Here is a 26,247-nt window from a genome sequence, read left to right on the forward strand (position 1 = left end):
GCCCGCTCGACCAATCGGGAGCGCCGGCGGGGGCACGTGGCGCCGGGGGCGGGGCGAGGAAGGCGGGACGCGGCTGAGACGCGCGCGGGAAGCCGACCGGGAGGGGAGGAGTCGCGGCGGGATGGCGGCGGCGCGGAGGCTGAGCGAGGGCTCCATCGAGGTGAGCGAGCCCGTCCCGGTGGGGGGAGGGAGGGGGCTCCCGGGCGCTTCCCCCTCCCCGCTGACTCTCCCTCCCTCTCCGCCCCCCACAGGCCATGCTGCTGCAGGCGGAGCCGGTGGAGAGGCCGGTGCTGCAGCTGATCGTGAGTAGCCTTGGGGGTCTCGCCCCCCCCTCCCCTCCCCAGGAGGCCCCCTTCCCCTCCGGCCAGGCCTTGCACCCAAGCCTCTCGGGGGCTCAGGGGCGGTCCTCGACTTACGGCCGCTCGGGTAGGGACCGCTCGACGTCGCAGCAACACGGAAGAAGGGGCTCGCGGCCGCTTTTCCCACTTCACGGCCCTAGCGGCGTCCCCACGGTCACGGGATCAATATTTGGCCCGTACTTAACGACGGTTTCAGTGCCCTTTTTGCGACCCTGGGGAAGCCAGGTTCACTTAACCGTGTAACTAAACAACTGCAGTGATTCACTTAACAGCCCCGGCAACAAAGGTCGTAAAATGAGACAAAGCTCACTTAACTACAGTCTCGCTTAGCAACGGCAATTTTGTGGTCATAAGCCGAGGACTGGGAGGCAGCCAGAGGGGGGCCGAGGCGGCGCCTTCCCTGCCACGAAAGGGCTGCCTGGGCTTGGGAAGAGGCAGCCGGGCTGTTCGCTGGCTGAGCCGGCTGTGTTTCCCCCCCAGACCATCCGCCCCATCTCTACGGGAAACGGGCCCCCTCGCTACCGGATGCTGATGAGCGATGGCGTCAACACCCTTTCCTGTAAGCACTCGGGGGGCCTTCAGGGGCTGGGGGGGGGAATAGCAGCCTTGGGAGGGGGATGGCCTGACCGTATTCCTGGGGAAGATCTCCGGTTCAGCCTGTTCCTTGCACTCCGACTCCACCTTCCCACTCGGCTGAGGACTCGAGGAAGCTCTGAGGTTCAAAGCACAAAACTTTTCCTAAAGTTTGTAAACTCATGAAGAAGTTTTCGCAAAGCACCTTGGACAGGTGGGCTAAGGTGGAGGCCCTGTGGGAGCTGCTGCTGCAGGAGTGAACTGAGGAGGCCTCGTGGGGCCACAGGAAGAGCAGCCTCAGCCAGAGGCCAGGGCCTGTTCCACAGGGCGGCCCAGTTGGCACCCCGAGGCCCCTGGCACAGCGCAGCCCACTGCTCCCCGGGACCCCTTCTTGTTCTGGGGCTGCTTCTGAGGGGGCTCAGGGGAGGGGAGGTGTTCAATGTATAGAGGGACTTCAGTACGATGCCACTTGATTAAAAAAAATGGCCTTTCTGATGATTGAGACCGTGCAGCAGTGCCATGAATTGTATGATCGAATACGGCTTGCAAAATCAAATGCTGATTTGCGCTTCGGCCCCGTCTGCTAACGCAGCCAAGCTTTTAAACTTCTCTCTGCCGGGTGAGCAGTTTTAAACCTCTGGCTGTTGATGTCCTGACATCTGCCTGTCTTCCATTCGTTCGCAGCTTTTATGCTAGCCACACAGCTGAACCCTCTGGTGGACGACCAGAGCTTGACCGCCAATGCCATTTGCCAGATTAACCGCTTCATTGTGAACACTCTGAAGGATGGAAGGTAACAGCTGATTCTGGGAGGGAGGAAGAGCCGCTGGTTCCCCCCGAGAGTGCCTGTGGGGGCCGGGAATGGCTCCCCTTTTCCTCAGGCTCTTCCGATACTTTTGTAAGGTGACAAACGCCCTTATTTTTTTCTCTGCCCACGCAATCGTTCCTGACACACAGGGTGTGAAAAGAGCGAGGAGGGCGGGTGGGCCTCTCCCCTGCGTTCGAGGAGAGGCTGCCTTGTGTTATCGCAGAATAACAAGCCAGGATTGCCAGGAATTTTGCCCCTAAAGCTCCCCAAGAACTCCCGTCTGGCCCCTCCTGTAGGTGGGAAGGCCTGAAAGAAACAGGGTTGGGCTGGAGCTCAGGCACTCGGCTGCAGCTCTTCACAAGCCGGCTGCAAACTGGGCTTCAGACCAACTTGGGTCGTATGAGGGACCGGCAAGACGCCTGGACCCAGGGCAGCAGCAGCAGCAGCAGGGAAGAGGCCGCCTCGTGCAGGGCCCCCGGGCGCTCTGAGCTTGGGGGGCTGATGAGGTTCCCGAGTTGGGGGTGAAACGTCTGCAAGGAAACAACCGAGCTCAGAGAGCCCGGGGCCCCCAAGCGCAACCCTAAGCACCATCATCCCAGCTTAGATTTGAAGGGGATCCGGGTGGGCAGGAGCTGGCCAGGAAAGGAATCGTAGTGGGCAGCACCATGAAAACGCCACCCCAAAAATGCCTCGCTTGAGACGTTAGCAAAAGGAAACGGGGAGCCCAGTATCCTCACCGCCTTGTACAAACTGCTGGGGAAAGACGCTCGGCTGGAGACTGGGCTCTGCGCTTCAGGGGCAGCAAAGATCACTGCAGGCAGCTCCCTCGCAGCGGGGAGCGGGCTGGGCTCCTTGGTGTGGAGGGGCTGAGCATTTCCCCATGCCAAATCCCCCGCCCTACTCTTGCTGGGTGGCCCACCTGCCTGCTGGCCCTGCCCGGATGTGTCCGGGGTCCCTCCTGGTCACACCTTCGGTGCCTTTCGGTGGGCTGGCCGTTCTGGGCCCTGCGCCCCCCCTGGCCTTGTGCCCGGCCTGGAAAGCGCCGTGGGGAGGGTAGAGAAGCTTGGCTGCAGGCCTTCCTTGGCCGGGAGCTCGGCCCGCTTCAGCCGTTGCTCCGTCCGGGCTCCCTTTTGGGTGTCGATCAGGAGAGGGGTCGCTTTTATTAGTGAAACAAAGGAGGCAAAGAAGCCGCAGTCCGGGCTTTGGAGAGCAGGCGGAGGAGACCGTTTCCAGCCAATGGGGAGAATCCGAGCGGAGGGTGGGTTACGGTTCTCCTGGTGGGCGAGAGGGCGGCCCAGGGTCTCCGGCAGCCGACTCGTCTTTGCCTTTGCAGGCGAGTGGTGGTCCTGATGGAAATGGAGGTTCTGCAGCCGGGCCATGCCGTCCCTGCCAAGATTGGAAATCCGGTGCCCTACACTGAAGGTAAAGCCCTTTCCCCAGCGGGCCCCTTGGCAGCTGCCCTCTGGCCTTGCCTTTCGACCTGGCTTAATCGCGGCCGCTTTCCTGCTGCTGCTGCTCCTGTCTTTTCTGTTGATGCTCTTGGGTGAACCTCATCAGAGCGTATTCAGTGGCCGGTGGGGGGTGGGGTCAGCATGGAATCACAAAGCCCAGCAGGAGCAGCTGCAGGTGGCATTCAGGGGCTCGGAACAGCAGGGGAGGGACCGACATGATTTGGGGCTGGGCCACGGAGGGGAGGAGGGGGAGCCATGGGGATAGATGAGCATTATTGCCTGGGGGTGAAGCGATCTGGTGCTCTGGGTTTCTGAGGGTCTCTTTGCCGAGGGAGGGGCGCCTGCCTCAACCCTTCCCTGATGTCACCCCCCCAATCCCCAAGGGCTGCCTCCAGCCCTTCCCAGGAGCTATTGGGGAAGGCGTTTTGGCCCCCATTTCTTTTAACTCTCTGGCGCCCCCCTGCCAGCTGTTCCCTGAAACGGAGCGGCCTGGAAGAGGGAAGGCGCCCCTCCCCCAGGGTAAAACAGGCTGTACCTGGAATCGCAGGGCTGCTGGACCCCCACTTGGGGGAGCGGAGCGGGGCTCTCCTGCTGCGTTGCTTTATTCAGCTCTCCGGTTTGCCTGCGCCGAGTTCGGGTCCAGCTGCCAAAGGGGCAGAGAACGGAGCGCTCTTCCTGCCTCCCAGAAGCCAGCAGGGGGCTCACTGACCCCAGTGGAGGCCTCGGCCTCGGGGCACAACTCCCCCCATCCCCCTTTCTCCCATTCCCCAGGGAGGCGAGGGGTTTGTGCTGCGATTCTCCCCGCTCAGGCTGGCAGAGACGGCACTAAGCGGAGCCTGCTGCTCCCCCCGGCCCCGGCCTGGAAACCGGAGGTGGAACCCCCCCCCCAGCAGCTCAGTGGACTCTGTGGCGCTAAGGCATTAATTCCCCCTTTCCCAAAGGGCGCTTTCTTCCTCCTCCTCCTCCGAGTTAACTACTTTGGTTCTGAAAGGGCCGGTACCGAGGCCTCCCTTTGACGATGCCTTACCTGCCAATTGAGCTGATCCGCTCTGAGCCGGCAAATGCTCTGAAGGTGCCACCCCCATTTGCATTTCAGAAAAGTGGGATCCGCGGGGATCCATTCCCCCCGCCCTCCTGGCAAGAGGGACACACAGGGCCACTGTCTCTGACGGGGCCCAGAGCTGTTTGTGCGGATCTCCCGGGCTGGGTACAAATACACACAGCGGGCGGGATGGGGGCGTCTAAGGAAGGCTGACCGGTGGGGCCCCTGGGAGAGGCTTCCCACTCGGGCCCCCAGAGGGGGGACGGGCACAGCGCCAGCAAGAAGGGCCGGCTGCAGAAAGAGGCTCCCCTTACACCGCCTGGCACCTTCAGCGCCGCACCGGCTCCTGTTTGAGCAGCAACGAATCTGCCGGCTTCGGGTTTTTCTTAGGCGCCTTGAGGCCTGCAAGGGCGGGAGGCGCATTCGGGGGCACAGGACGAGGCCCTGGCGGGGGAACACAAGCCTTCAGGGGGCCGCACACCGGCTCTTCCTGATTGTCCGGGGGAAGCGGGGGAGCAGTCTGGGTTTCCCACAAGGCTTGGCTCCCCTGGGGGCTCCTGCCTGGTGCTCAGAGCAGCTCCAGCCGTCTGCCCGGGAAACGGGGTGGGTGGGGGGGGGGTGGCTTGGGCTCAACCAACCGATTCTCCTTCTGGGGGGGGAGCAGGCCACGTGACGGGAGAGAGAAGCTCCAGCAGCTGATGGAGGATGGGGAGGCCGGCGTGCTTGGGTGGGGCCTGAGCGGGGCTCCCCCTTCCGCCCCAGCTCTTGGGTCAAGGGCCGGCCCTGCCCTCTGCTATCCCAGTTGCCCAAAGTTGCAGCGGCGGCCCACCTTCTCCGGGCAGTGCTTGCTAGCCTCGGCCATCATGGCTGCGGCTGGAGACACGGAGAGGCCGGCAAAGAGGCTGGGGTGCAGGTCAAGGGGCCAGGTGGGCAGCGGCATCAGCTCTGTGATTTCCCTGGTCCAGCCAGCGGACAATCACCCCACCCCACCCCTAAGAGAGGCGTCTGCCTCAGTCCCTACGGCCCCCAGACGGTCTCCGCGGCGTCATTCTGCTTTTCTGGGGGTGGGGGGCGGGTGTTGAATACTTCAAAGAAGCTCCTCTTGCTGAATGGGCCACAATTGAGAAAACGAAGCCCCCCCCGCCCCCGCCCCATCAGCTTCGCGGTTTGGAGGTTCTTCCCTTCGCTTCACCTGTTCGTCCCAGTCTTAAAATCCACTCCCTCCCTTCAGCCAAAGGAGGCCCAGCGGCCCTGGGTTCGGCTCCCCCGGGGCTGCCTGGGAGTCTCTCTGCTGCAGACTCAACGTGAGCGAGGATGGCTTTCCTGGGCCACCGTTGGTTAAGAAGAGCCACTCCGGTTTCCCGCCCCAGAGGATCCCGTGGGGCAGGCAGCCGATTTTCCTCCCCATCCATCTGCAGGCCCTTAACTCTCCCGAGTGGGGGGCACAGGTTTCCTCCCCCCACCGGGACACTGGCTCACCCCCTCCTTGTTTCGGCCGAGTTGATGCCCCCTTTGCTTTGAGGGGGCAGGGAGGGCAGCGGGGGGCTGGATTGAGATGCAGTGGGGGCCACTCCCGCCCCACAGATGTCTCCTCCTCCCCAACAGGAACTGGGCAAGCAGGGAAGCAGCCCCCGGCCCCCGGCCCAACAGCGAACCCTTTCCAGAGCAAGCCAGCAGGACTCCCGAGTGGCGCTCCAGACGCAGGTAAGGGGCGGCGGAAGAGCCCCTCAGGGGAGGCCGTGGGTTGCTTCTCCTCCAGCTCTGCTCCTCTGCAAACCCAGGGCGGGACATCCGGCTGCAGCCTCTTTTCTGGCCCCCGTGAAATGAGTGGCTGTGGCAGGCAGGGAGCCCCCTGGAAGGGCTGCCCTCGGGGGGGCAGAATCCTGCTGCCCCAGGGAAACGGGCCTCCGTTTCGGTCTCTGGGACCCCAAAGGAAGCCCCCAGGCAGCCGGAGGACTTTGGGGGCAGGAGCTGCTTCCGCGGCCTTGATTGGCCCCGAGGTTGGGGGCCTCTGGTTGGGCTCTCCCTGTTAGCAAGGGGGTGCCCAGCTGGAGAGGGAAGCCGGCAGGGACCGAAAGGGAGGAAATTGTTTTTCAGCCCTGTCAGGTCACAGCAGAGCTTAATTAGTAGGGAGGGATCCAGTCATCTCCAGGTCTGGCAGGTGATTATCGCAGGCGGGGAGGTTAATTGCTGCTCAAGGGGTAGAACCTGCCCGGCCTTGGCAGGGAACCACAGCTTCATGCTTTGCAGGGAGGCCCCTCCCTCCTTCCCACCTTCCTTTCCTCACGGGGAGGCTGTGGAGAAGGAACCAGCCATTTTGTGGCCTCTGTGTAGGGACAGGCGAGGTTCCCCAGAGGGCCCGAGGCCTTTGCAGGCGAGGGGGTGGGGGACGGTTCCCTTGGGGAGCAGGGAAGGGCCTAGGCCAGAAACGGAGGCCTGTTCCCTGAGGGCGCCTTCCTTCCCGGCCCCTTGCACGCGGGGGCAGCCTTGGCTCTCCTCGGGGGCTGTGGCGTTGCTGGCCCCAGGAGGACTCCTCACCCGAAGCGCACGCCAGTCCGGGCTCTCTGCCCTTCCCCCAGGAGCCGGTCCTTGGGCAGCCCCGGGGCTCCAGGGCCCAGCGATGACGTGGGCAACCTCGTTGTTTCACCGCAGAGTCTCTGGCGAAGGCTTACGCCGGCCCTTCCAAATGGCTGGGAACGCAGGGAGCTCCGGCGTCCTGAGCACTCCGGGCGGCTCTCAGGTCAAAGTGGTGCCCATCGCCAGCTTGAACCCTTACCAGTCCAAGTAAGTGGAAGGCTGCCCGGCGCTGACCCTCCCACCGCCCCCTTCCTTCCCGGGGCCTGGGAGGGGTGGTGGGACAATGCCCTGCGGGGGGGTTGCTGTTGTGTGGCAAAGGGGCTGGCCAGCCGGTGGCATAGCTGCCTTTGAGGCTTTGAGTTGTGGCCTGTCTGGAGCTCCCCAGGGGCGGGGCGTCTGCCCAGAAGGCCGAGGTGCAGCAGTGGGGATCAAACGGGGGAGGGGGCGGGAGTGAGGAACGGGAGCCCGTCTTCCTCCCTGGTGGGGCGGAGCCAGTGCCCCCACCATGCCCCTTGGGGCTCTGGGCCTCCCCTCTGGGGAGCGGAAGGGGACAAGTCAACAAACACAGGGAATCGTGGCCGATGGTAATCAAGTCAACCCAGAAATACAAGAGTTCCAACTACCAAATGGGGTCACCCATAAAACACACAAGCACCCGGGTTGCCCCAAAGCCCCTGCGGAGGATAAGGGCCGGCTGGGGTCCCTCTGGGCTGGCTCCAGGGTGCATTTCCCGGGGTGGAGTCTTGGGGTCTGGCCTCCCAGAAGAGCCGCTGGCAGGGCCCGGATCAGCTCCCTCCATCCACTGTCTTTCCAGGTGGACCATTTGTGCCCGGGTGACCCAGAAGGGCCAGATCCGCACCTGGAGCAACTCCCGGGGCGAAGGGAAGCTCTTCTCCATAGAGATGGTGGACGAGAGCGTAAGTGCAGGGCTCGCCCGGCTGACCCCTTTGGAAAGGCCCCGGCGGCCACTCTGGGAACGCGGAGAATCGCGGGCTGTGGGCCGGACCAGCTGCCGTTCCCTCCTCCCCGGGGCCTCGGCTTGTCGCCTGGGCAGAGGCTTTGAATGGGGCCCAGGAGGAGGGGCTGGGGGCTTGGGCTGACGTGCTCCCAGCTGGCGCAGCTGCCCTCCTGCTTCCCCCTCACAGCGAGAAAGACTCGGCCTCCTCCGACTTCTTTGGCTCCATCCCGCTGGCAGCAGCTCCATTTGCAGGAGTGGTGGCCATGCTCACCCGCTGCCCAGGCAAATGGGGAGGTGTGCCCTTGCGTGGTGCTCGCCCACCCACCACTTCCCCTGCCGTCCAGGTGGCTTGGCCGAGCGGGATTGGCCCAGAGCTGGGGAAGGGGAGGTCTTTGGGCGCCTCGGGGGAGGGGAGGGAAGCTGCTTCCCTGCCGGTTTGTATGGGGAGCAGGGGGCGGGCAGGAGCTCCAGGCCGGGCAAGGGTGGTGGGGCAGGCCGGGCAAGGGGAGATTCCGCATTCCCGGCACGTCTTTCTGCTCGGGGGCTCCTTCCCTTCCTCCGCCGCTGCCACCGGCGGGGCTTTGACTGATGGCCTTTATTGCCGTTTTCATCCTCCTCCCGCATCAACATCCTAGCTGGTGGCAGCACTTGAGCTCTGCTTTTAATTGCCGCTTCAGGAGGGCTTGTCACAACACCCGGTGGGGATGCTGTCCCGAGTCCTGGGGCGGGAGGGAGGCAGGTGCGCCTGGCAGGCGGGCAGAGCCTCCTGGGGGGCTTCGGTTGCCTTGAATTTGGGGGCAAGAATGGATCCTCCCCTTGATAGTGTTTTCATTTTCTCCCTTTGACTTTGAGGTTCTTGGCTAGCGTGTGGGAACGGCCCACGGCACAGCCACGGCTCCCTGGGCAATGTGGCATCCCTTCCACTCCTGGCGTGGGCCAGTGGTTCTCCCAGGGACCTCAGCAGCCCAGGCTGCCCACACGCTTCTCTTTGGAGTAGATCCCCACAGGCAGGCGCCCCAGTCGGGACGGGGGGAGGGGGGAGAGGCTCCCGCTGGGATGAGCGGCCTCCCTGCCCGGAAGCCCTTCCTGAGCTGCCTCCTGCATGCCGGCTCTTTCCCTTCCCCAGGGGGAGATCCGAGCAACGGCCTTCAATGACCAGGTGGACAAGTTTTTCCCTCTCCTGGAGTTGAACAAGGTACCCCGTGTGTGTGTGTGTGTGTGTGTGTGTGTGTCCGTGTCCGTGTCCGTGTCCATCCGTCCGTGCCTGGCTCAGCAGAGCAGCAGGCTCTCTCCGTGGGGGCCAAGGGGGAAGCTCCGCCTGAGCCGCCCACAGCTGGTCCTCGCTCAGCCTGCCCCCCCTCCTCTGCGCCCAGGTCTACTACTTCTCCAAGGGCAACCTGAAGACGGCCAACAAGCAGTACTCCTCCGTGAAGAACGACTACGAGATCACCTTCTCCAACGAGACGTCCGTCGTTCCCTGCGAGGACGCCGAGCACCTGCCCTCGGTGCAGTTTGACTTCGTGGCCATCGGGAACTTGGAAAGCGCCAGCAAGGACTCCCTCGTGGGTGAGCCAGAGCAGGCAGGGCCTCTCGCTCACTGGCCGGGCCCCGTGGGCACAGGGCCCAACGGGGCCATCCGCCCTCTCAGAGGCCCTGCCGGCCTTTGCCCTGGGGGGCTGCAGGGAGGCTGCGCGGCCCCGTTAACAGCCGCGGCGGCAGGTGGGCCCCCAGGGAGCTCTGCTGCCCCAGGGAGCTCCCCTCAGGGACCAGGCGCCCAGGGGCCTTCGAGGGCCCTCCCCACCCCCCACTGCGTCCCCTGGCCTCCCCTCTGGCCAGCGGAGCCGCCCTCCTTTTCGGCTGAGGAGGGCAGAGGACGGTGTCTTCCTTGGGGAGGGGCTCCAGGAGGTCGGCCCCTCCAGCCTGGCCTCTTGTTTCCCCAGACGTGATTGGGGTCTGCAAGAGCTACGAGGACACGCAGAAGGTCACCATCAAGTCTTCCAACCGGGAGGTCTCCAAGAGGGAGCTGCACCTGATGGACACGTCGGGCAAGACCGTGACGGTGACTCTCTGGGGCGTGGACGTAAGTAGGGGGCAGCCGGGCGCCGCTTCCCGCCCAGGCTGGGCTTAGAGGCTCCCGTCCCGAGGGAGGGAGGAGGGCCCGGTCTCTGCAGGGAAGGAAGGAGGAAGACTGGGAAGGGGGGCTTGACATCCAGAGCTCTTCTTGGCCCTTTAAGGGCGTCCCTGTTTCCCGGCCTGAGCCCCCCCCCCCCTTACCTCGGTCCATGCTGCTTTGCAGGCGGAGAAGTTCGATGGCTCTCGGCAGCCGGTGGTGGCCATCCGGGGGGCCCGAGTCTCAGACTTTGGCGGGCGGAGTCTCTCCGTGGTTTCCTCCAGCACCCTCCTGGTGAACCCCGATTGCCCGCAGGCCTTCAAGCTGCGGGGCTGGTGAGTTTGCTCCGCCTTCTCTGTCCGTGGCCGGATCCAGCCTCCCCCCCCCCAATAGGTCCTGGCACAGAGCCCAGGGAGGGCAAAGGGGGCTGGAGGAAGGAGCTGGAAGGCAACCTGGGAGGGGCCAGGCCTCTCCCCTCCAGCTGCAGGCAGCCTCCCTTGGCATGGGGGGGCAGCCAGGCTGGCATCACGGGCTTCATTCTTCCCACTTGGGTTGGGGGCAGCTTAAAGAGGGTTCTGGAAGCAGAGCCCCTCCCCCTTGTTCCTCTGCACTGAAGGGACCCCCCGGGTGATGCCAGGGGTGCGGGTGGAAGGAGCGCCAGGGGCCCTTCCGGAGAGGAGCAGGAGCAGCCTTTCCCTCCCGCCTGGCCCGCTCCCACCCAAGCAGGCGCTTCTCCCTCCTCATCCCCCCAGCTGGGCTGAAGGCCCCTGGGGACCCTCTGTGTGCCCCCCCCACCAGCAGCTCCTTCCAGCCGGGGCTGAGCTGCTGGCCTCTTCCTGCTACGGAGACCCCGGGTGGGTCAGGGGGCCAATTGGAGGGCCGGCTCCTCCTGGCTTGGGCCAGGCTGGTTCTTCCCAGGTCCCCCTGCCTTCCCTCCGGGGAGCGGCCGCAGTGCAGAGCCAGGCCGGGGAAGAGTTATAAAACGGGGGCCTAATGGGAGCCGATCCTGCCAGGCTCTTGGGGGGACTCATCCGTGGGGCTCCTTGGCAGAAGCCCCTCCTGCGGCGGCGTCTGGAGGTAAAAGCCCCTCCCCTCCTCTCAGGTTTGACTCAGAGGGGCAGCACCTGGAGTCCGTGTCCATCTCTTCGGGGCGGGGGGGGCCGGCAGCAGGGGGGAGCAACACCAACTGGAAGACCCTGCAAGAGGCCAAGTCAGAGAACCTGGGCCAAGGAGACAAGGTGAGAAGGGAGGGGAGGACCCCCATACCCCCCAGCCCAGGGCCCCCCGGGGCAAGGATGGGGTGTCCCCTGCGCTGTCTGTTTGCTCATCCAGTCTGTTCTCGATGCCTTACAATAAGTTGGAGAGAAGATCCACCCGGACTTAGGCGTCAACTTATGGCCACGAGGGAGCCAGCAGTTCTGTTGCTAAGGGGAGCGGTTGTTAACTGAGTTTTGCCCCATTTATTTTTTGCCACCGTTGTTAAGGGAATCGCGGGGCTGTTCATCAAATCCAGCTTCCTTCATTCAAATGGTCCAGGGCTCCCTGCCTAATAAGCAGGGGGCTGGTCTAGAAGACCTCAGGGGTCCCCTCCGACTGTCATTCTGTTCTATTCTGCCGGGAAGGCCGCCAAGGGCATCCCGTGACCCAGATGGGCCCCCCCGACTGTCCTAACTGCTGGCCGCTTTGCGACCGTAGGCAGGAAGACTGGCCACGAGCCCCTTTTTACGCTGCCCCTGTAACTCTGGCTGTAAGTGGAGGACTGGCTGCGTTTTGTGGTTCTTTGTGCTACGGGGTGGCTGGCAGCACGTGGCCTCCTCCTGGGCAGGGCGTGGCGGGTGGAGGGCCAGGCGCAGCCCCTTCCCCCCTCACCCCCGGGCTGCCCTTGCAGGCCGACTACTTCAGCTGCGTGGGCACGGTGGTGTACCTGCGCAAGGAGAACTGCATGTACCAGGCCTGCCCCACCCAGGACTGCAACAAGAAGGTGATCGACGAGCAGAACGGCCTCTTCCGCTGCGAGAAGTGCGACCGGGAGTTCCCCAACTTCAAGTACCGCATGATCCTGTCGGTGAGCCTGGGGCCCCGGAAGGCCTTTCCCGGGGAGGGGGTCCCGGGGGTTCAGTCTTGAGGTGCGACAGCCCCCCACCCCATGGGGGAGCCTGCGAGGAGCCCCCATCCCAGGCAGGCCAGAGGCCCCGGGTGAGAGCAACCCAGGGGTCAAAGTCCCTCACTTGGCAGACCCCCAAATCAAACGGGGCGCCTGGCTTTGTAGTGGCACTTGCAAAAAAGGCCTTGGGGTCGTGGGAAGGAACCCAGAGGTCATCTGGTCCAGCCCTGGAGCACCTTGAGCAGGTGGCCAAGTCTGTCTCCCAAGGAGAATTCCCCATCAAGTGGCAGTTTGTTCCACCGGCCGAGGTCATGCTGCCTTGTAGGGTTAATCTGGCGACTGGGAATGAGTCCACCCCCCCCCTTCTGTGGGTCCCCCCAGGGAAGACACAGAGACTGCTTGGGGGGGGGCTGCCCACTGACCGAGCCTGGCATGTGACGGGGCTGCAGAAAAGCTGCTCTCGGGCTCCCCTGGACAGAAGTGGGGCTTCTGGGGAGGGAGAGAAGCCCGGTTCAGGGGACCCCAATTTAAGAAGTTTTCCCCCAAAACACAAAGAGCTCATTGAGAAGCAGCAAGATCGGATTGGCCAGCTTGAGGGGGTCTGCCCCCATGTGGGGTCCTGGTTGCAGAGGGAGCCGGTTTGTCCTGCCTTGCGCCCCCCAAATCGGGTCCAGATGCTGGGTGCCAGGGCTGTGGCATCCTCCCTCCCTCCCTCCCCCAGGGAGAGTCCTGGGCGCCCCTTCTGGCTGAGCTCTGGGCAGCCGCTTCTCAGCCTTCTGGCAGCCCTTTGCCCAGCCTCCCAGATGAGGGCCAGGAGGTCGCACCCCCAAAGGTGGGCGGGTGGGTGGGCCCCATCTCCACCCCAAGGGACCCTTGGCTGGGGAAGAAGGGGGAGGTCCTCCCCTGGACTCTCTCCCAGGCTGAGGCCGGAAGGCACGGGAGGGGTGGGGGGCCTCCTTGGCTTCCCTTTCCTCCCTGGACTGGCTGCTCCTGCCCTCTTGCTGCCCTCTTGCTGACCAGCAGCCGGGACCCTCAGGACCTGGTCAGAGAAGCCCCCGTGGGCAGCCAAGGGAGGGGCGTGGCCTGCAGCCCCCTCCTCCTCTTTGGGGCCCCCACCGGCAGGAGCCACTGCTTGCGTCCCTGCCTGGGTCTCCGGAGGAGGAGGAGGAGGAGGAGGCGGCGACTGGGCGCAGAGGGGGAGGGCGCTCTGGGCAGGAGGCCCTGCGTGGGCGTCTGGCTCCGAGGGCTGGACTTCTCTCCTTCCTCCCGCAGGCCAACATTGCGGACTTCCAGGACAACCAGTGGGTGACCTGCTTCCAGGAGTCCGCGGAGGCCATCCTGGGGCAGAACGCGGCCCACCTGGGGGAGCTGAAGGAGAAGGTGAGCGGACGGGGGTTGGCCTGCAGCCCTCCGCCAGGGAGGCCCCCTGGAGGCCCAGCTGTGCCGACCCTCCCAAGCCCCCCCGTGTTGCCAGCTGCTCCCGTGGGCGGCTTCCTTCGTGGGCCCCAGGGGGTTCTGGGCCACAGTCTCCCTTTCTTTCTGGCAGTTTGCGGACTCTTCCTGGCCTTGCTTGGGCCCCCCTGGCACCAGGAGGACATTTGCCCCCTGGGCTCCTCCCTCACTTGAGGCGTTTGCCAGCAGCTGGCACAGTTGGGACCCTGGCAGCCTCTCCCCTTGCACAAAATGCTCTTTCCCAGAAGGAAGGGGCCTCCTTCTCAGACCAAGGCGGGGGTCTGCTTCCTCCCTGCCCATTGTGGGGGGTGGGGCTGAGCCATGACAAGCCAAAGGGGGAGCTGCCCTCCCTGCGATGCCCGTGGGAGCCAGAGCGCTCCATCCTGAGGGCATGGAAGGCTGCGGCCAGCTAGAAGAGCTGACGGGGGGGGCCTTCGCTCTCTCCTGCCCAGAACGAGCACGCCTTCGACGAGGTCATCCAGAGCGCCAACTTCACCTCCCACGAATTCCGGATCCGAGTCAAGCTGGAGACGTTCAATGTAAGAGAACTGGGGGGGGGGGGTCACCGTCCTGGGTGGGGCTGGGCTGGAGGGGCCTCTGCCTCCTTGTGCAGCTGTGACTTGCTTGGGAAAACAGCCCCCTGCGGCTTAAAGCGCCAGGGGCGCCTGTGGCATTCCGGGCGGTGGGGAGGGGGTTCCCCAGACGGGTCTGGATCCTCCAGGGCTCCCCTGCTCCAGGCCAGGGCTTTGGGGCATCCCCAGGGACTGCAGTGGGGTGAGCTGTGGGGCTTCTGGGTTTCTGGGCTCAAGGGGGGTGGTCTGTCCAGAGCAGAGACCGGACCAGAACCTCTTGTGCTGTGGGCAGTGGAGACACCTGTGGGCTGCAGGCCATCAGGGTCCCGGGACAGGTGGGGCGGCTGAGCGGCTGGCTTTGCGTGTCCGTGTCGGGGGGTTGCTATGATGGGGCCCAGGCTGCTGGACCTTCCTGCTTCTCAGCACGAGGGTCCGTGCTCTTGAATGCCCGGGACTCCAAAGCCCATGGGGTAGCAGTGACTGCTGAGTTGCCTCTTCTCTCTGCCAGGACGAGTCGCGCCTGAAGGCCACGGCCGTGGAGGTGAAGCCCATCAACCACAAGGAATACTGCCAGAGGCTGATCCTGAACATCCGCAGGAATGCCGCCCGGCTCGGCTGAGCCCCACGGAGCAGAGCTGGAGGTCGGGTCCCCTCCCCTCCCCTGTTGCTCTGCGGACTTCCTGGCCAGGCCCCCCTGGGATGGGGCAACCCAGGCGGCCTTCAGTTCTTCACCTCCGTTAATGCCACTTTTTTGGGCTGCTCACTGCAGTCTCTTCCCTCCTTTTTTCCCCCCTTTGGTATTTTTATGCAGAGAAAATTTCTGTATTTTTCCTGACTGAAACAAATTGGGACGTGAGCTGCAGGTGCCCCCTTTCTTTCCTTTCTTAATAAAGAGTGTTTAATTTTGGGCGTTTTCCGAGTTCTTTTATGCCAACGCCAGTAGTTTCTCATTACTGGAAAGCAATTCATTAGTTTCCATAATGGATTCTCACTTGGGGGCGGCTCAGCCCAGGCTGGCGGGGGCGAGATGGGGCTGCGTTTCCTGGTGCTCTAGGTGGGGAGGGGCTTCTCTGGACGGCCCTTGCCCTGCCCGGTGTGCCCTGGGCTGGCTCCTGGGCTCGGCTCGCCTGGCAAAGAGTCCCTCTGACCCTGGTAAAAAAGGGGTGGCCAGAAACGGGGGGCTTCCAAGACTGACCCCGTGGGGGAGAGCTGCCTCAAGGTGGGGGAGGGGAGGCAGCCTGGGGCCCTGTGGTGGTTTTTTTCTCTCTCACGTAGGCACAGGCGCCAATTGGCCTGAAAGCATCCGCAGCCATTTTCTTCCCGCTGGGATCCGCATTGGGGGCCTCGCAGAATCCCCAGCCCTCTTCGGACACCGGGAGCCCCCTCTCTGGGGAGGCCCTGTTTCCCACGGGGGCGCTTCCATGGCCAGCAAGGAGGCCCTGGGGGCGGAGGGGTCAGGGCCCTCTGCCCTCCCCGAAGGCCCCAGGTCCCCATCCCCGGGCTAAAGCCGCCCTGCAGCTCCCGGTCCCCCGTTTCGGACTCTGGATAATACATTATCGATCCGTGCATTTAAGACACTAATGAAACAGGCAGATATCGACAATGTAATTAATACACTCCAGGAAAGGAGCTTGCAGGAGGAACCGTATTGACCGGCAGGCGCCTGGCTCGCTGCCCAACCCGGCTGCCTCCTTTGCAAGCGGGGGGTGCTGCCCTGCTCCCAGGGCCTTTCGGGGAGCGCCGGGGGCTCCTTGGGGCCCCGGGCTCAGCCCCTTTCTTGGCTGGGGCGGCGGGGGCAGCCAGCCGGAGAAGGGGGCCGGCCGAGGGGGCAACGACAGGAGCCCTCCTGCTGCCCCGAAGGGGGAGGCCGGGCGGAGGGTGGCCGCTTCCCCACCGCTGCTCGGGCGGCTCCCGCGAGGGGAGCGGCGTTCCTCCCCGGAGAGGCCTCGCTTTGCCCGGGCTGCCCCGAGCCAGAGTGCCCTGGGCGGGGCGGGCGAGCTGCCATGGCGACGGCGGAAACTTCCGCAGCGACCGAGGCCCCCGAGGCTCGGCCCCGACTCCGCCCGGGGAGAAGGAGCGGCGGGGACACGCGGGCTGCCAATTGCAGGCCGGACGCCGCTTCCACGGCCACTCGGGCCCCCCGCAGGCCCCGGCCTCCTCCCCCCCCAGCCGCAGCAGCCCCGGAGCCCGTCCGGCCTCGTTCCAGGAGCGGGGCTGGAGCGCAGGGAGGCGCCGCGGGGACCGCACGAGGCCGTCGAGCCTCCGCCCTGGCCGGCGGCCCCTTCGCCTCAGCCGCGGCTTCACCCCCCCCCCGAGTGGGCCGGTGACCGCGGGAGGGGCCGAGGGCGGAGGAGCTTCCCGGGCGCGCCGCCCTCCCCTCGCCCCCGCGGGAGGCGTCCGGAGCGGGGCCGAGTGCCTGGGTGGGCGGGCGGGGTGGGTGGGAGTCCCGGTCCTCGCCCGCCGGGGCGGCTAATGGGCGCATCCGCCTCCCTGAGGCCTCCCCCAAAAGATGCAGCCCATATTTCCCCAATAAAATGGATCCATTTTCTGCGCGTGGCGTCCTGGCCTATTTTACGGCATCCTATTAAAATGATAAGCAGCCCCGGGAAGGCAGGAGATGAAAGGGGGGGGGACGGGGACGCGGCCGAGACTGCAAGCCCACCAGGGGCGCCGAAGGGGAAGGCGGCGCTGGGAGGGTCGGGGGCCGCCATGGGCTCCCACCCCCTGCCTCTGGGCCCCATTGCAGCCCACCACGCCCGAGGCTCCCCACTCTCTGAGCCGGGAAAGGCGCCTGGCGGGCGGCTGGGGCCTTGATCCAGGGACTCAGGTCCACCAGCCTTGGCACTGAGCCATGGAAGCTTCCAGTGGGAGCCCGGCCGAGGTCGGATCCTGCGGTTCTTCTGGGTGCACCCCGACTATCTGGGGCCCCGCTCTGTGGGTTGCGCCGGGCACAAGCCGAGGCCCAGCTGGGCTGCCCACTTCCCCAGCCCCCTCAGTCTGGAAATGGGCCCCCGGCCTGTTTAACTCCAGAATGAGGGATGCTGCCCCAAATTATACCCCACCCCCCACCCTCCCCAGACAGTCCCACCCACGGGGCCTCATCGTGCCCTCTGCTGATGCTTGGCCCAGGGAAGCGGCGGCAACCAATGGCTGGAGTCAACCTGGAGCGCTGCGGGACAAATGGCGGCCGGCTGTCCTGTGGCTCAGGCCTCGCCAGGCCCAAAGAGGAGGAGGCAGCCCTGCGGTGAAGGAGCCAGAGCACTGATGATGTTGCCCAGTTTGGTAAAGAAATGTTTGCAAGAAAACAACCAAACTCAGGTAGCACCGAGGACCCCACAGCTTTATTGGATCCAGAGCACCTGCAGCCCCACAGGAGCCACCTGCTTGGGCAGAACGCCCCCCCTCCCTCCCTTGACTGGGCGTCCCTAACTTCCCTCCCACCCACCCAGGGTCAAGAGCGGGAGGGGCTACAGACCAGGCGACCAGCCGCCTCCAGGTGGCAATTGGAGTCCCAGAAGACCAACTGGGACCAGGCCCACTCATGGCCTCCCTGTCCCCTTCCCCATTGGGCGCAGGGAGGTACCCAGCCAGAAGGCCTGGGGCCTACAGCCTTCCTGCTCTCTGGGCAGGACTGGAGGGTCCTGAAGCAAGGCAGAGTTTTGAGGAGGGGGCAGCTGAGCCCCCGCGGGGGGAGGGGGAGAGGTTTGCTGCTGTAACAGCCTTCTGGTTTCTTTCCAGGTGCAATTCAAGGTCAAGGCCTGGCAGGGCCCAGGGCCAGGTTGTCTGTGGGACCCCTTCCCCAAGGACATCTGCCGTCAGGCAGGGGGAGGGGGCACACACACCTAGTTCCTTCCCCTAACTATTGCCCTCTGGTGGCAGCTAGCAAGCCTGCCCTTTACCTGCCACCCTGGAACACTCTGAGCCCTGAAGCTGGGCAGACCTCCCCCCCCCCCCCAGGCCTTCCATCAAGTTCTGAAGACCCGGCTTTCCCTCCAAGCACTGGGATGAGATGAGATGACTGGAAATCCGAAGTATGACTTGCTGCCATTTTTGTTTTTAATGTGTTTATTTTTATGGTTTTAATACGACTTCTGTCCTTTTGATTGGGAGCTGCCCAGTGTTGGGCCACTAGATAAGTGTTTGGAATAAACCAACGACTGCTTGGGGGCCGCCGGAAACATCCGGAGGAGAGCAGGTGCTTTACCAGAAGAACCGGGGACCAAATTGTCAGCGCCAGGCTAGTTGTGTAACACAAACCGTCCTCTATGGGCAATGCCTGTCCTCCAAGGCAGCGAGACAGAGGTGTAGAGGGGCCGAAACACAAGCAGCCCAGGAGCACAGCGCCTGTATGAATACATGGGTCCCCCTTGCGCTGAACCCTTTTGGGGCGATCCAAAGCCCTGGAAAAGGTTTGCTTTTTTTAGTCTCCCTTTTATTCACCTCACATTCACTGAGCAGCTTTTCTTTTTATTCACTCTTTCTTTTCTTTGACAATGCATGCGTGGGGGGGGGGGGCTTTCCCACTTCTCTGTCATTGTTTAAAAAGCCCCCCTTGGCAATGCTTTCTCTGGGCCGAGAGCGGGAGGGGAAAACTCCCCGCGCCTGGCAGGAAGACCTGAGAATCCTAGGATGAAGGCAACCTGGGTGGCCAAACAGATCCGGGAGTCCTAATCAGAGCCAGCAATGGGACGAAGCTGCTGAAAAGGCCAAAAGTATTTGGAGCTGCATTAAGAGGAGAATCCAGAGAACAGCCCCACCCCCCCAAGGAGCTGGGTACCTTTAGCCTGCAGAGACCCAGGGGAGACGCCCATCTCAAGGGCTGTGGGTTGCCCCAGAGGGTGGGAGCAGAGCCAGGGGGTGAAGCCCACCAGGCAGGAGGTCCCGGCTGGATCCTCTAAGGCAGGGGTCTCCAACCTTAGCGACTTTAAGCCTGGCGGACTTCAATTCCCACGATTCCTCAGCCAGTCATGAATGATAGAGTTGGAAGGGCCCAGAAGGACCACCTTGTCCCATATTTCTTGACCTGGATTTTAACTCTCATGGCTGCCTGGGGAATTCCTGGTCTAAATGAAGCCTCCTCCTCTAAACCTATGATCCTGGAAGAAGCCACCATGAGCTGGAAGTCCATCTAACTGCTCTGAACCAGCCACAGTTCAGCAGCACCCAAACCTAGAGGGAGCCCATAGCGATTTTGCAGGAGGAAGAGAGCAAAGCCTCCCTTCCTCCCCCCCCCTGCTTCCAAGCTCCCTCTGGCTCCCCTCCCCAGGTCCTGGGTCTGGCACCCTTTCCACAGCTGAGCATGGGGGGGATCCCACCGGCATAACAACTGGTGAGTGCGTGCTTTGCCAGAGACCAGAAGATTGCCGCACTACCGGTTCTACAGAACCGGGCCGAACTGGTAGAATCCCACCCCTGCAAACATCCCCACGTCTCCGCAGACCAAAGGCTCACAATGCTGAGTTCAGGTGGGACTCACAAAGGCAGCGTTGGGCAGTGGGGCATGGAAGGCCTCCCAGGTCAGCAGAGGGGTTGCTGTGGTGGTTGTTTTGACCAATTCCACTCACTCTCCCCTCCCATGGAAAGAGGGGGCCTGATGAGCCCCCGCCTCAACACGGCCTTTTTCACTCATTGACAAAGATTGATTCCTCACAGCAGACCAGGCATTTGCGGTAGAAAAAATCAACCTAAATAAACAAAACGGAGACTGGCAGACCCACCACTCCCTCCTGCTCCCCCACGCAGAGTCTTCTGAACATGGCCAAGGCCCCTGGGCTCCCCTTTTGGCCTAACCCCATCAGACCCCAGCCAGCCCTCCTGGCCCCCCAACAAAGCTCCTCCTGCCATCCGGGAAGAGCAGCCCACCCAATGTCCCAGTCTAGAGGAGCCCCCCCTGCCCTCCCTCTTCTTCAGAGCTATTCTGGCCCCCTTCGCCTCAGGACCACCTTCACCTGAAGCCATGATTTTACCCTTCCTCCACACCCCGGCTCCTGCTGCCAGTCAAGCTGGGCCCTTCCTGCTGGGCCCTCCCCCATTCAGGCTGCTCCGGGCAGGACCCACTCTGGCCGCTCCCTGGACAAGGCCTCCTGGGGTCCAGGTGGGCTTCTGAATCCCCCCCGTGAGCTGGTGAGGATGACTGGCTCACCTGCTTCCAGCTGTTGTGCTCCCCTCCCCTGCAGGTCCTGCCTCTCACCTTCCCATGCAAACGTGCCGCCTTGCCCCCTGCTGTGCTTCAAGGGAAAATGCCCACCTGGCCCGAGGCGCAGTCGGTTCTTGCTAATGGCTACATTAAGCCATGGCTTATTGACGGAGGGGCTCACCGATAGTCTATCACAGATCAAATCCAAAGTATATTCTGGCTTAAGGGTCAGCATTTTCCATCATAAACACTGTATCTGTATTTGGATGGATGAGGACTAGAGGCTTGTTTTCCTTCATGGGGAGGAACATCTTTCAGCCTCTGTGGTTGCATTGATGGGGCAGTTCCCGCTCTCCGGCCGGGGCATAAATTGGTTCTCATGTTCCCGAGACGGGGAGAGCCCAGCAGAGGCCCCTCGGCTCACCACGGCTCCCTCTGAGGAGCTCGGCTGCTGGGCCGCCCTGGGGACAAGGCCGGTCAGCCTCTGGTGCTGCCGGGCTCCTCACAGGGACCAGCGGACGATGCCTGGGGCTGGGGGAGCAGCCCCCCAGCTTGCCTACCAAGGTGGGCCCAGAGACTGGAGGGGCCTCAAGCCAAGGGAGGAGGCCCAAGGGGGCCACTGCCCTGCTGCAAACCCACTGAAGAGGAAGGGAGAGCCCCCTCCAACGCTCTGAGGCCCCCCTCCTCCTCTGAGGCCCCCCTGGCATGTGAACCCACCCACCTCAGGGACCCCCACTCCATGACATGCTCCCCTGAAGCCGAAGCCCCACAAACGGACCCCAGCCAGAGCTCGCCCTCCCTGCCTGCCCCACTTCCAGACGGGTCAGGGAAAGAGCCTGCCGCAGCCGCAGGGCCCCCAAGCCCAGTGGGTCGGCCCCTCCCCTTGCTCACTCTGCTCCTGGTGGGGGTGGGGGTGGGGGCTTCCAGTCTGGGACTGTTTTTCTCTGCTCTCTTCCTGCTACGTTTCCTGTGTTTCAGTTCGGTGGCTGGCCGGCCCACCTGTACGATGTTGCCCCTCCCTCCCTCCCTCCCTCTCTCTTTGTCCCCACCCTGTGTGGAAACAGATGGGCTGAAGCTGCTGCAAGGGGGAGAGCCCCCCGCACTTCTCAGGAGTGCAGGAAGGGGGTCCCTTTTCCTGCTGCCCCTCCCCCTTATTCACCAACCAAGAATAGCCCCCAGACCAGCATTCCTAATGGCTTCCAGCCACTCTCAGGCAGACCCCCCCCGACCACCCCCTGCAGGAGCTGGACCCTCCGCTTCCTCCCCGCCCTGACTTTTGTCCCCAAGGGAGGGTCAAGCGCTCCTTTGTACAGGGAGCCAGAAGCACCTTAGCCGAAGGAAGTGCCGGGCACTGAAGCCGTCCTCCCCCCCACAACCCGCTCCCATTTCCGTCTGTCCTGAGCCCCACCTTCATCCCTGCCATCCGGACGCATCACGCCAGACACGCGTGGCCAAGGAGGCCGGGAACCTGTGCAGCGGCTTTACTTTATGCGTGGACACTTGGAGGTTACAAAAGAACGGAGACGCCTTTTGCTGGAGAGTTTGCCCAGGCCCCCCTCTGCCCAGCCAGCCGGCCTGGCTTTCTGGGGGCTGGGAGGGGCCGGCCAGGGGGGCGGCTGGGCTTCCCTGCCAGGGGCGAAGCAGAGGCATCCTGAGCCAGGGTCCAATGCGGGCCTACTGGAGCTGAACGAGCAGCTGGCGTTCCTTCCAGCTGGTTGGGGGAGGGGAGGCTGGGGCCGCGGGTCTCCTCTGGGGTCTGCAGGGCCTCGCTTGGTCTCCACAGGCCGAGAACGGGCAAGGAGGGGCAGAGTCTGCAGCCCTGCTTAGGATGGGCCCCTTCAGGCCGGCTGGGGAGGGGCAGGGACAGTCGTGCCTTCCTTTCTTTGGGAGCTGAGCTGGGCGCCGGTGCGGGGGGCTGCTGGCATGGCTCCTAACCCCCACGCCACGCCACTCACACCCAGGGCGCAGGGCAGTCCCGACTGAGCAATCCCACGCCTGGTTTGCCCTGGACAGCCTCCAACTGGGCTGGGGGGCAGGCAGGTGGCAGAGGCTGCCCCACACGGCCGAGCCCTCCCGGGGGGGGGGAAGAGTATTCCTTGGTGCTCAAGAGCGGAGGGTCAGCGTAGGCGGTCCCGGTCAGCGGAAGATCGCCCCCCAGGCCAGGGTCCAGACCAGGACAGCAGCATGGAGGGTCAGCGTGGCCCGGCCCCCTAGCTCCGGCCCCCTCCCGCAGCCTGCTGGACCCCACTGGGGGCAGCACGGGGCCCGGGGCACTTGCCCTTCGGCTTGGGTAGCCGGCCCAGGTCGGGCTGGTGCTTCAGGTCCTGCGCCTCCTCGGCGCTCTTCCAGGGGCCCCGGGAGGCTGGTCGGCTGCTCCGGTTGCGGCTCTTGGTGCAGTTCTTCAGGCTCTTGCGGGATCCAGGGTGCTGCCCAGACTGGGTGCCGTGGCCCCCCGCTGTGCCCTCCTCCTGTTCCGTGGAGGGAGAGAGGAGGGGCGGGTGGTCCCTGGGGGCAGCTGGGGCCCGTGGGTCTGGTGCAGGGACTCGGAGGCCGAGCAGCCCCGGAAGGTGTCGGCCGGCAGCTCCTTCAGGTCCCGGCTGTGGAAGGGCTGGGGGCCCTGGCAGGGGACGGAGGAGCTGGAGCCCCGGAAGCGCCGCAGCCAGTCCCAGAGCGAGCGCGCCCGGCAGCCGCAGCTCCAGGGGTTCCCATTCAGGCGCAGGTACTCCAGGGCGGCCAGGGGCGCCAGGGCCTCCCCCTGCAGCTCGGCCAGGCTGTTGTTGAAGAGGAAGAGCAGCGTCAGCTGGCGCAGGTCGTGGAAGGCCAGCCGGTGGACGCTCTGCAGCTGGTTCTGGTGCAGCAGCAGCCGGTCCAGGCTGACCAGGCCCCGGAAGGTGTCCGGCTGGAGGCTCCGGAGCTTGTTGCCGTGCAGGAACAGGTGGCTCAGGTTGACCAGGTCCACGAAGAGGTCCTCCTGCAGGTAGCCCAGGTGGTTGTCCTGCAGGTAGAGGTACTGCAGGTTGTGCAGGCCCCGGAAGAGCCCGCTCGGCAGGGCACTCAGGCCGCACTTGTACAGGTGCAGCGCGTGGAGGTGGAGCAGCCCCTGGAAGGTCTCAGCCGCCAGCTCCCGCAGGTGCCGGTTGTCGCCCAGGTCCAGCTCCTCCAGGCGGCTGAAGCCACGGAAGGCCTTGGGGTCGATGAAGGTCAGGTTGTTGGAGTAGATCCAGAGGGTGACGATGGAGGCGCTGAAGTGGCCGCGCAGCAGCAGCGAGATCTGGTTGTTCTGCAGGAAGATGCGCTCGCTCTCCGCCGGGATCCCCTCCGGGATGGCCAGGAAGTTGTGCGACTGGCAGCTGACCGTCATGGGCGATGGGTAGCAGACGCAGTCGCTGGGGCAGCCCTCAAAGGCCGGGACCGCCAAGCCGAGCAGGAAGAGGCAGAGCTCCAGGTATCGCCCTGCAAGGAGGAGAGAAGGGCCAGAGAGTGAGCGGAGCCCAGGGGGACATGTGGACAGACACCCCCCCATCTGCCACCCTCGGACCCTGCTGGCCCCCTGACTGTCCTGGGCTGCCCCTTGCCCCAGGGCCATGGGCCACTCCTGTGCCCTAAAGCCAGCCAGGCCACCTCCCAGGTTGGATCAAGGTAGCCCTCTCAGGGGGTCACTTCCTCCGTGTGTGTGTGTGTGTGTGTGTGTGTGTGTGTGTTTCCCCCAGGCCATCACTTGTACTAGCCCCGCCCCCTGCTCTCTTGGTCTCCTGGGCAGGGTCCTCCCCCTCAGAGCAGGAGTGAGGTCCTCCCTTGCCCATTGGCCAGCCCTGGTGCCCCCCCAGGGAGACCCCCACTCTTCCCTCGGTTCCGCACCAGCTGCCGCCCTCCCAGACGGCCTCTCAGCCATCCTAGCCCCGAATTCTGCAGAAGAGCAGGATCAAGGCCAGCCAGGCCCCCTCCCCATCTATTATTTATTCTCTGAAATATTAATGCCCTTTGCCAAGTGGCACCAAGGTTGCTATAGCATCCGACTGCAAAAGACCTTTAATTGCCATTTGGGTTTTAATCTCCCCATTAAATATTCACTTATGCTGGGAGCACAAGTGAGCTGGGGGGAGGGGGACGCCCCCGACCTCTTCTGCTACTCCCTAAGTTCAGCACCCCCCCTTGATTATCTGGGGTGGGAAGGCAAGTGTGGAGCGGACTGATAAGGAAGCCCCCAGGTTTCCCCTCTTGACCCCAAGGCTGGGACTACAATGTCCAGAATGCCAGGCGCTGTGGCTGCTTGGTCCCCACACGGTGCAGAGCAGAATTGTCTAAATATTTGGGGGGTATGTTTGCTTTGGGCTGCGTACGTTTCACGCGAATTCCCTTTTTTCCCCCTTAACCCTGCAGGCTCCGCACCGCCAGGCTGGGCTCCCCGCGGCACCTCCGCCTTTTAGCCGAGCCCCGGCTCAGGTGGGCAGCGCAGCAGCACCGCGGGACCCGGGTCGAGCGAAGGCGGACACGGCCTCCCGGGCGCTTCGGAGGTCGCCTCGCCCGGCCGCCGGCTGAAAAGAAGCGGCTCCCCAGGGCCTCTCCAGGTGGGCGCCGAGTAGCCCCGGCCAAGCGGCTCCCGCCTGGCCGGACTCGCTGTTCCGCCGCTGGGACCACTTCCCGGGCAGCCTCGGAGCTTCCCGGGTTGAGCCTGCTGGGAGCCCCGTCGACCCGGCCGTGGACACGCGTCCTGCCCTCCGCCCGGGAGGCATCTCCGCGGGCCCGGCGCCTCGTTTACTGCCCTCCGCGTCTTTCTCGCCGCTTCACTCGCCCGGCCCCGGCAAGGCAGCCTTTCCCGGGAGGAACCCACGGGGCTGTGCCCCCCAGTTCTCCCTCGATGGCTCCAGGTCAAAGGGCGCAGAGAGCGAGAGGTTGGGATGCCCTCGAGGTACCCCTTTCACAGCCCTTCCCATGCAGTTCCAGACAGAGGATGAAGGGGCAGGAAATGAAGTCAAGGGGGCCACCGGGGAACTAGAGGGCCCCTGTCTGCGGAGGAGGGGCTTGGGCTGGGGGGGGGCACCAACAGGGCCAAGCCAACCCTTCCAGCCGAAAACACACACACACACACACACACACACACACACACACCCATGTTGTTTCACCACGTTTTTCTCTGTGTGGGTTCAACCTGCTTAAACTCCCGTGGAGGCGTTGACTGGAAGTGGTTGGGATAAAAGTTTGGGAATAAGGAATCCAAAGGTCGCCTGGGGTAGCTGGAAGGCAGACCCCCCCCCAATTCCTCAGGAAGGCAAGCCAGGCAGCTCCTCCCCCTTCCCCCCATCCTCGCGGCCTGAGTGGGCTTTCCTGCCCTGCTTTGAGGCCAGGGGCTGGCGGAGCGGGAGGGGGGAGGGGCCACACAGCCAGCCTGGCCATGCAGGGTGGGCCCCTCCCAGAACCAGCAGGCCAGCTGTTTGGAATTAGGCTTTCTGATGGAGTGACAGATGCTCCCCATCCTCCCTTAATCGCCCGGCCAGCCTGGAGCATAAAAATCATGAGGCAATTTGGTCTTTGCCCAATTTGGCCAGGCAAGCTGTGGCTTAATAGCCCTTCTGACCTCCCAGGGTGGGTGGCCCCGGGCAGCCCTGGCCTTCACTGCAGAGGGCAGGATGCTCCCCTTTGCCCCTTGCCCTGCCCCCCCCCAAAGCCCACCGGGAACCCACAGACCTTGGTCGGAAGGGGAGGGGCTCCCCTTGCCAGCTTGGGCTGCTGCCCCCCCCTCGTGACCAGGGGAGGGTGCCCGCTTGCTCTGGGCACGGGCAGGTGGGGGTGAGTGGAGGCCAGCCGGCCAAGTGGCACCACTGGGAGCCCCTCGGGAGGCCTGGGGAGGGTCTCTGCTCAGCCCTCCGATCCAGATCAGGGGACGATGGGCTCCGTGGCTCCTTTCCAGAAGAAGGCCAAGCCCTTCGGGACCTGCTGCTCCCGCTTCCTACCCACCCTGGTGGTTGCCCAGAAAGGCTCCAGGAGCTTGGCACGGAGGGGCAGGCAGGGCCTGGCTCCAGCCCAAACTGACCTCCGGACTCCCTGGAGGTTTGGCCTTTGGGGAGCCATCAGGGTGAATGACGGGCATCCCAAGGACCTGGTTTT

The 26,247-nt window shown here is 64.3% G+C and overlaps 2 protein-coding genes across 2 annotated transcripts in view; one reads left to right on the top strand and one right to left on the bottom strand.

The window, feature by feature from the left end:
• The first annotated feature begins 52 nt into the window (after window positions 1-52).
• Window positions 53-14,913, top strand: RPA1 (replication protein A1). Its single transcript, XM_087955511.1, is given in 18 exon segments — window positions 53-160; window positions 252-302; window positions 840-918; window positions 1,617-1,725; window positions 3,074-3,162; window positions 5,839-5,937; window positions 6,886-6,918; window positions 6,921-7,017; window positions 7,625-7,727; window positions 8,895-8,963; window positions 9,142-9,334; window positions 9,709-9,848; window positions 10,065-10,213; window positions 10,981-11,116; window positions 11,767-11,943; window positions 13,255-13,362; window positions 13,887-13,973; window positions 14,515-14,913. Coding segments are annotated over 18 exon segments (1,869 nt in total). The 5' UTR covers window positions 53-121; the 3' UTR covers window positions 14,626-14,913.
• A 7,313-nt stretch (window positions 14,914-22,226) lies between these two features.
• Window positions 22,227-26,247, bottom strand: part of RTN4RL1 (reticulon 4 receptor like 1) — a 31,113-nt gene continuing 27,092 nt past the window's right edge. Inside the window, 2 exon segments of the mRNA XM_087955604.1 lie at window positions 22,227-22,660; window positions 22,663-23,595. Of these exon segments, the coding sequence (XP_087811730.1) occupies window positions 22,353-22,660; window positions 22,663-23,595 (1,241 nt within the window). The 3' untranslated portion in view covers window positions 22,227-22,352.

Source organism: Notechis scutatus, chromosome 1 (assembly GCF_049901735.1).
Source record: "Notechis scutatus isolate UNSWTSFEM ecotype Mainland chromosome 1, rNotScu1.2, whole genome shotgun sequence".
Taxonomy (NCBI): domain Eukaryota; kingdom Metazoa; phylum Chordata; class Lepidosauria; order Squamata; family Elapidae; genus Notechis; species Notechis scutatus.